Source organism: Pleurodeles waltl, chromosome 8 (assembly GCF_031143425.1).
Source record: "Pleurodeles waltl isolate 20211129_DDA chromosome 8, aPleWal1.hap1.20221129, whole genome shotgun sequence".
In the NCBI taxonomy this organism is placed as follows: Eukaryota; Metazoa; Chordata; class Amphibia; order Caudata; family Salamandridae; genus Pleurodeles; species Pleurodeles waltl.
Genome location: NC_090447.1, coordinates 468,969,215 through 468,977,463, shown reverse-complemented (window position 1 = coordinate 468,977,463; position 8,249 = coordinate 468,969,215). Strand labels below are relative to the sequence as shown.

Sequence of the window (8,249 nt, the reverse complement as noted above, 5' to 3'; positions counted from 1 at the left end):
ACACCCCTTCTCATTACAGAGATGCACATCACCTAATATGCTTAATTGGTAGTAGGCTTTCGAGCCTATACAGCTTGGAGTAAGACAACATGCATAAAGAGGATGATGTGGTCAAAATACTCATTTGCCTAATAATTCTGCACTCCCTGTATGTGTTTCCGGCTTGTTCTCTCTAACATTCACCCATTAACTGGCAGAAATGATTCCAAGTTATGTGGTAACTTGACACCTCGTACATGAAAACAACAGTCTCTCTTCCCGTTATGATACGGATCTCCTGATATTCACTTCTCAGTGTGAAGTAATTGATGGCGCATTTCCTTGAAACAAACCTTAGTCAGCATTGCACAGTTCCTTTTACCTATGATCCCACGCCCACTGTGCCACTCCAGTTATTTTGACTGCATCAGTTCATTGTTTACTTGAGAACGGCAAGGAAAAGGCAAACCGCTGTAACTCTTGTCTAGCTACTAAAACCATTCGTGCAAGTAAAAAGAATTGGGGAACTTCCTTAAAATTATTTTTTTTAATAGAAAGTCCGCATCAGAACAAAATGAACTTCGGAAGTCCGACAATCGTTTTTCTCATCTTTCTCAAAGACCTCTTAACAGGTGAGTGCTTTTGTGGGTTACTGTATGTTATTTTGCCTTGTCTTGTGTTGTGTTCAGAATTCGTATACCTGTCTTCCTCTCATTGGCAACCAGGACTATTTGCGGCTGTTTTGGCCTTCCTTGCTTTTATATTGTGTATGCTGTTTTAGGCCTGCCTACTGCACATTTCATGACTATATGTGCATGCTTTGGTAACTTAATTTCCACTCTATGCCATTGCAGTTCTCTTTGCTTATTGTACTGTCCTATTAAAACCATTTGGGATGGGGATTGTGGTGCATTAGACAATAAAGAAGTAAGCTACTGAGTTAAAATATGTATTTTGTCTGGTCTGTGCATAACTTATGTAGTGCATTGTGGGGGATCATCTTAGTATAGTATATGAAGCATTTGAGAGATTGAGAAGGAGAACTTTGACATTTCTATCAACTCCCAAGTGTGACTGGCCGCCCATTGACTGGCAGGTCACTGTTTTACTCTAAAATGGTTTTCGAATTGCCGAATTGCCGAATTGCCGAATTACGAATAGGGCTTCGTACATTTTAAAACGCCTTTTTGCAGTCACAAGAAGGCCAATTCTGCAAATCAAAACATATTTGCGACCACAAACAAGCTTTGTACCTGAGGCCCTTAGACGGCTACTTTCTCAAGATTCAGATGTCAAGAGTAGTTCCTCTTTACATTCAATCCCCGACCCCCTTATTAGCCCTTCCACCCCTCCGTCCTGCTGGTTTCACTGTTGTGGACAAACTGTCTTTGACAGTTATAAATACTTGTCTTTTATTCTATATGTAAATGATTATTTGCTTACAATGTGGTGCCGTACCCTGCAGTTTGATGCAGCAGTGATCAATGCGCTCCCTGCACATGTACTGATGTGAGGCAGGGATCGTCTTCAGTACTGCTTTCTGCAATGTGTGGGTTCTGTGATTTTAGCCAGCATTCCAGAGGTTAGTCATCGAGCGAGCAAGCACATAGATCAAACCAATGACAGGCACCGGGGCTCTTTCAAAATGCAAGCAGTGGGTCTGTTCAGTTTTATAGTAGCATATATAACTACTCCACTGCTCACGCTTGAGGAGGTTTACACAATGGAGTGCAGGAAGTGTGGGCAGAAGCAGTATAATATTGATCCAGGACTAGAGGTGATGGAAGTAATCTCCATGTGAAAATCAGACTCGGAAATGCTTATAAAATTGCTGTGAATGAGGCCTTGAATGAGACAATTGGTAAAACACAAAAACTGGATCTTAGCTTCAACGAAGATTCAGGGAAGGGTCTCAAAGCGAAAAATATTTAGGGTTAACAGCTCCTACAGCTTCTAGAGCATATCAGGGAAAAGCTTAATTTCTAATGCTTGCATCAGCAAGAAGAGGAAGAATTTTACATGCAATATACCTCTGCAAGAGTTGGTAGAATGTCTTTTCATAATGTGAGAAAGCACATTATCACAAAAGAATAGATGGAATTTGACAAGTGTTCCTTCCTGAGATTTTCCTCTGAGTTACTGCTTGGAATGCTTTGAGGAGGAGTTCCTAAATACCCCAAATGTGAATTCCTTGCAGGCGAGCATGATGACGCACCCTTCATGCATGGCACAGATAAGAAACTAGTGGAATGTACTATACAAGCATACACTTCCTCACATTTTTCATGAGGACTGAAACATCTGAGGCTCATAGACACTCCTGAAGGATTGACAGGTGCAGAACGATTGTCACCAGGATGCTGATCCATCACACATATTAGCGAACATGAAATTATTGGTGCAGTTTCTCTCAGACTCCATGATACTGTGTGGTCTTCAGGTACAGTGACATGGGCATCAGTAGCTTGGGAAAGACTTCAGTGGCTGAAGTTGTGGAAATTGGATCCTCCACAGAGCTACCTGTCCATCATCTTCCTTTTCTAGATCCGTATTGTTTGACACAGTTCTAAATCATTTTCTTTAGAATTTGGCAGAGGAAAGAAAAATGCTTCAGTCATTCTGAGTTTCAATATAGGGAAATTCTTCCTACAGAATAAGTCACTGATAGGGGAAAAGGCTATCTCCTTCACCAAGCCTTAAACAGCACTAGCGTGGTGGTGACATCATACCATGTAGTGGTCAATAGCAGTGAACAGGTCCTTTTCACCCTGTGTCACTGGATTGAGGCCTACAAGCTCACCCGCCTTTATAAAATTTCTGAGGAGTAGTGACTGCACTGGATGTATATGTGGGTGAATGTGTGCCTGAAAAAGGTGCATTACAGTGATAGAGCAGTACTGTGTAGTACATGTAGGACTAGTGCATGTGCTGAGTGTATGGATGTCTGAAAAGAAGACATGACATGCAGGGGCACATCTACCAGTGGTGCAGCTGCTACAATAAAACTGGAAAGAGGGCTGAACTACAACAGCCACTTGCACACTGAGAGGGCACCTAAATAATCAGGCTAGAGTTCCTAATAATGTGAAGGAGCATTAAAGAGAACTTTACACTTTGTTTTTTTTGGTGTCACATTTGCAGTACATTCACAGATAGAGGTCAAATGTCAGTCTAATCCTCTGACAAATTGCTGCTTATTCTTTTAAAATTAAGACTAATGTTTACTTTTCTTTCACTCACTGCAAAGCATGAGGATTGTGTAAAGTGAACTATGTAAACACCTTTCTGGTGTGAAAGGAAAGGCTGTAAGATGCCATTTTCTTCTACACATTACCCATATTTCAAGGCAAGCAAACAGGAAACGCACATTAAGGGTCTCATTCCAACTTTGGCGGAGGGGGTTAATCCGTCCCAAATGTGACGGATATCCCGCCCGCCGTAGTACGAGTCCATTATATCCTATGGAACTCGTAATACGGTGGGCGGGATATCTGTCACATCTGACACGGATTAACCCCCTCCGCCATAGTTGTAATCAGGCCTTAAGTATTTTTTCTAATTCTAAAGTGTGATGGAAACAAAGATTTTAATATGGCTGAAACAAATCAAGACACTTTACTTGGTGATGCACAAATGACACATATTCAATGAAACCCAATTGTCATACATTATCATTCATGGGCTATACAGTTGTATCAGTAAAATTGTATGCCTGTGTAAATTTAGTGGTAATTTCATTGGACAATGTGCTTTCTCTAACTTACAGTGGATTCCACATCCTGCTTTAGTATTATAACTGTGACAGTGTGCTCCTAACTGCAACACGGGCTACTTACCAATCTCCTTCTGAATGGGCGTGGCTCATTTGAAACACTTGTTCTTTGGGTGATGCTTGGATTTTTCAGAATCCCTATGCTTTCAGGGATGAAGCATTCATGGCAGCATCACCAGTCTAAAAATTGTTCCAGCACTGCTGTCTATTAGGGACTCAGGAGCTCTTACAGCTCTGGGAGCTTAATGTTATCTCAGTTTGATTAACTCAGCTACAGAAGTCAGACTTTGGGCAAAATAATCTACTGAAGCAGCTGTGGGCATTGCAGTGGACTCATTGCATGCACACTGAATGGCTGAGCAGGGCGCTTGCTCACTTGTGTAAATGCAGAGTGTGGCATTCAGCCCTAGCTGCCTGACACCATCAGATGTAAAAGAAGATATGCCATGCTGCTAGATGGCTTCTGAAGGCAATATAGTCACAGTAATCACTGTGTTCAGCCTTAAGAGTGGAAGGCAAACGGTGGTAGTTTGTAAAAAACATTGCTTACTTAAGAAAGAGTGGTGGCACTGGGAAAATAAATGATTCGATTAGTGTTTGTTTTATTTTATGCTACAAAAATGTACAAGTAATATTAAACGACCTCTAGGGGCTGCTAGTGTGCAATTGTTCCTTATCAAACCCAGAAGCATGAATAGATATCCCTCTGAGACACGTGGAAACCACCTAGGAGCTCACAAACAAGGAGTTGCTCTCCAGGACAAGATAGTGAGAGTGGGGGACTTTTTGAGCAGCTATTATACACAGTACTGTAGTAGAGGTGGGCGAGCAAAAAAATTAAGTGTGAGAGCAGACTTAAAAGTCTATCTGCTTCCCACTCTGACAACAATGCCAGTTGCGACTTAAGACAAAGTCAGTTGTCATCTGCACCCTATATGTGGACTGTGTTCTTATTTTATATATTTATAGGGTGCAGTATTATAGCCCAATACAAGAGATGTCTGCATAGCACAGATCCTCACAGTAATGAAACAAAAGGAGGCATGATAAAATAAAATAATTGCCTTGAATCACACAATTTGACCATGTACCCAAGCCATGATTAATCACAGGCTTTCTAATCTCACATTGTGTAAGTCAGCCACTAGACTGGTATTCCTTTCTCACTCCTTTTTGACATCAAAGTTTAATGCTTTGTCTTTCATTCTTGGTGCATGAGGTTCGAGCATGGGTAGCAGGTAGAAGCCGCAAGAAAGCTCAGCTCATTTTGGGCTCGAGTGATCAAGAGACTCCCAAACTGGATCAGAGCTTAACATCTGACTAGAGCCTTCAGTGGCTCACTCACCTCTACTTTACTCTGGTTATTGTGTGCTTGAAATAAGCTTAGGTGCTGTTGCCATTGTGATACCTGTTTTGTATGTGAGGGTGTATTAGCTTCCACTGCTGATGACCATCTTATACCTATGATGCACGTGAGGGGGAACCTACACTATTGACAAATGCTTCCCATTTTGTGTGTGCATTTAGGCACATACTTGGACTGCTGTTGCAGATGGTGTCCATGTCCTTTTTATGCAAGGGGAACTTGCATTGTTTCTGACCCGATCAGAATGTGTTCTATGGGCATGAAGGAAGTGCATAGTCCTGTCTAGTGCTCTACCTTTTTGTGTGTGGAAATCTTGCTATGCATGCAAGTGAAGCTTGCAGTCATACACCCAAGTGCTGTTCATTACACTCATAACAAATCTGAAATGCTGCTTGTTCATTGTATCCAAGGGTAGTGTAAAATGGTGCTGCCTAGTGCTACACTTGTTCCATGTCTTTGAAAGAAGATTGCAATGATTGGTCCTGCAGTACCACACTTATTCCATGTCTTTGAAGCAAGCTTGCACTGGCGCTGACGTACCACACTTTCTTCAACTTGTTAAGGGAAACGTGCACTGGGACCAGGACTCCTTGTACTCCTGATCCCTGAGCTCTATATATTTCTGCATGTTTTAGGACTGACCAAAAGACTGTTTTTCTCTTACTGCCTTCATGTTTCTCACAACTAGTTCATAATTTTGCTTAGAGAACGTGGGATTTAGGTAAGCCAACTTCCGTTATTCATCGTACGGAGTGTCATTCACATATTCGTTGAGGCCATAAAAACAGTATCCATACAACTGGGCAGTGGATCAGCCGCCCTCTTCAGCTACGGACTTTGTTGCCAATGTTTGTTTCTACCTATTAGACAATTGCAGGTCTTTAGGGTGTCAGGTAGTCTGAGTAACAGTATTTTGCCTACTTACTCTGTTACTGTGCATACAGAGAAGTCAGACCTCAGGACCTATTGCCTTTGTTTCTTCCCCAGCATCTCACCTGCAAATAAGACTAGTGCTATTTGAGTAGTGACAAGACCAGCAGCTCTACTACCATTGTTACAGAACCACAACTATATTACGCAGAGCACCAGGCATCACTGCTGCAAGTTTCAAAGCCATGCCACCATATTCTGCTTATTCTGGTTTTTTTACTGTTTCAAGATGGCACACCGGTGCAAAGCTGTACTTTAAACATGTTTAATTGAAGCATATGCTGTTAGTTGGCATATTTTGTCTGTTGTTGTTCTTTATTTTATTTTAGCTACAAGGAAATCCTACACTACAAGGAAAACCACCACCATGTTTTTAGAAGGCAAATGGAACTGTGATTTATTATTCCCAGACTGTTCCCTACAAAAGTCCACAAAGATCAGGCTCACATAGTCTGCAGCGCTGGTCTAATTATGGCTTATGGGAGATTAGATAACCTCAATGGGCATTAAAGCTTTAGTGTAGATAGCTTACTTAAAGAGCTGTGAATTACTCTAGTGAACCAATGCACCAGATACTCATCCTGGGTCCCCTATGGCAACATCTGTCGAAGCTCTTCTCCGTCTTAGTGAATGCTGCACCTGTGTGTTAGCCATGTGCTTGAATGAGTCCATGAAAACCACCATGTTTTGTGAGTGGATTGTGAGGAATGCGACTGTGTGAATGTAGGGTTAACATTGTCTTTTGTGAGTGCAGAGTAAGTGGTTTACAGGTTAAACATTGTGCCTGTGTGAGTGCAGAGTGAAACATATACCTGTTTGAGTGCAGTGTGAGGGATGTGCTCATAGGAAGGCAGCAGTGAGAGTGAGGTCCCTGCATCTTAGTGTGTATGCACTTTACAATGGCTAGCCCTAATGCTTTTTAAGACTTTGACTTACAGAATTGCAGCCCAGGGATTGTGTGTATGACTATGGTCATGAGTTTTAATATGACAGTTGCAGACTCTGTCAAAGGAGGTTAAGAAGTGTCGGGAAGGCTGACACTATGAAATGTTACTTTAGTTAGTGGGTCTAGTTAGGTTGTTTGCATGAGGGTCCATTGCAACCTAGCTATACCACTGATGACATAAAAGATATAGGCCCTTATTATGACCCCAGTGGTCTACTGACCGCCAGGACCACTGTGGCGGTTTCACAGCCAACAGGCTGGTGGTAAAGACTGCCCCATTATGAGTGTGGCGGGTTGGCCTCTGCCAATCTACCACATCTCCGCTCATACCGCTAGGGTAGTCGGAGCCGCTGGGCTGGAGATGAGCATCTCCGACCTGTCGGTCCACAGAAGTCTGTCGGTGAAATTAGGAGCCGCCTTCCCACCAGGGTTTCCACGGCGGTAGCACTTCCATGAAAACTTTGATGGAAAGGCTACTGGTGACACAGAATCTTTTCCCTGTCAGTGGCAGATGACTCCCCCACCCTCCTGCCGCAATCCCCCCTCCAAACCCCCTACCCCCACCCACCTCCAGGTAGATCGCCCTCTTCCTCCACCCCCTCCATGAAGATCTGCTCCCTCCTCTACCCCTCCCCACATACATGCACACGCACACAGACACCTACACGCACCCCTCACACATTCATTCGCCAACACTGACATACATGCATTCACTCACATGCATTCATACACGCATTCACCTCAACACTCATACTCGCATTCACCACAACACTCATATTCGCATTCACACACCCATACATACTTACATTCATATATGCACTCACTTCTACATTCATACAGGCATACACACATAGATGCACACACGCAGACAGCACCCACTCACACACGCACATACTCCACCCCTCACCCTCCCACCCCACTCCCCTGACAGACGATTGACTTACTTGGTCCAGGGAGGAGGTCATCTGGCAGGGAACGGGCACTTCCACCTCCAGCAGGCCATATTATTGCACATAATACGGAGGGCAGAGTCCTTCTGGTGGGGCAGGGCCAGTGGTGGACCGCCCCAGCGCCTCCGCCTGCCATCACGACTACTGCTGGATTCCCACCCAAAATGTGGCGGAAATCCAGCAGTACCCGTAATATGGTAGGCAGAAGACCACCAGCACTTGCAGTCCTCTGGCGCCCGTGGTTTTGGACGTCTTTGAAAAAGACCGCCAAAGTCATAATGAGGGCCATAGTGTTATGCAGTACAT

The 8,249-nt window shown here is 43.4% G+C and overlaps 1 protein-coding gene across 1 annotated transcript in view; it reads left to right on the top strand.

Annotated features, from left to right (window-relative positions):
• The first annotated feature begins 443 nt into the window (after positions 1-443).
• LOC138249534 (interleukin-18 receptor 1-like) overlaps positions 444-8,249 on the top strand; it is a 232,663-nt gene continuing 224,857 nt past the window's right edge. Inside the window, exon 1 of the mRNA XM_069203483.1 lies at positions 444-611. Within this exon, the coding sequence (XP_069059584.1) occupies positions 554-611 (58 nt within the window). The 5' untranslated portion in view covers positions 444-553. The remainder of the gene's footprint in view (positions 612-8,249) is intronic.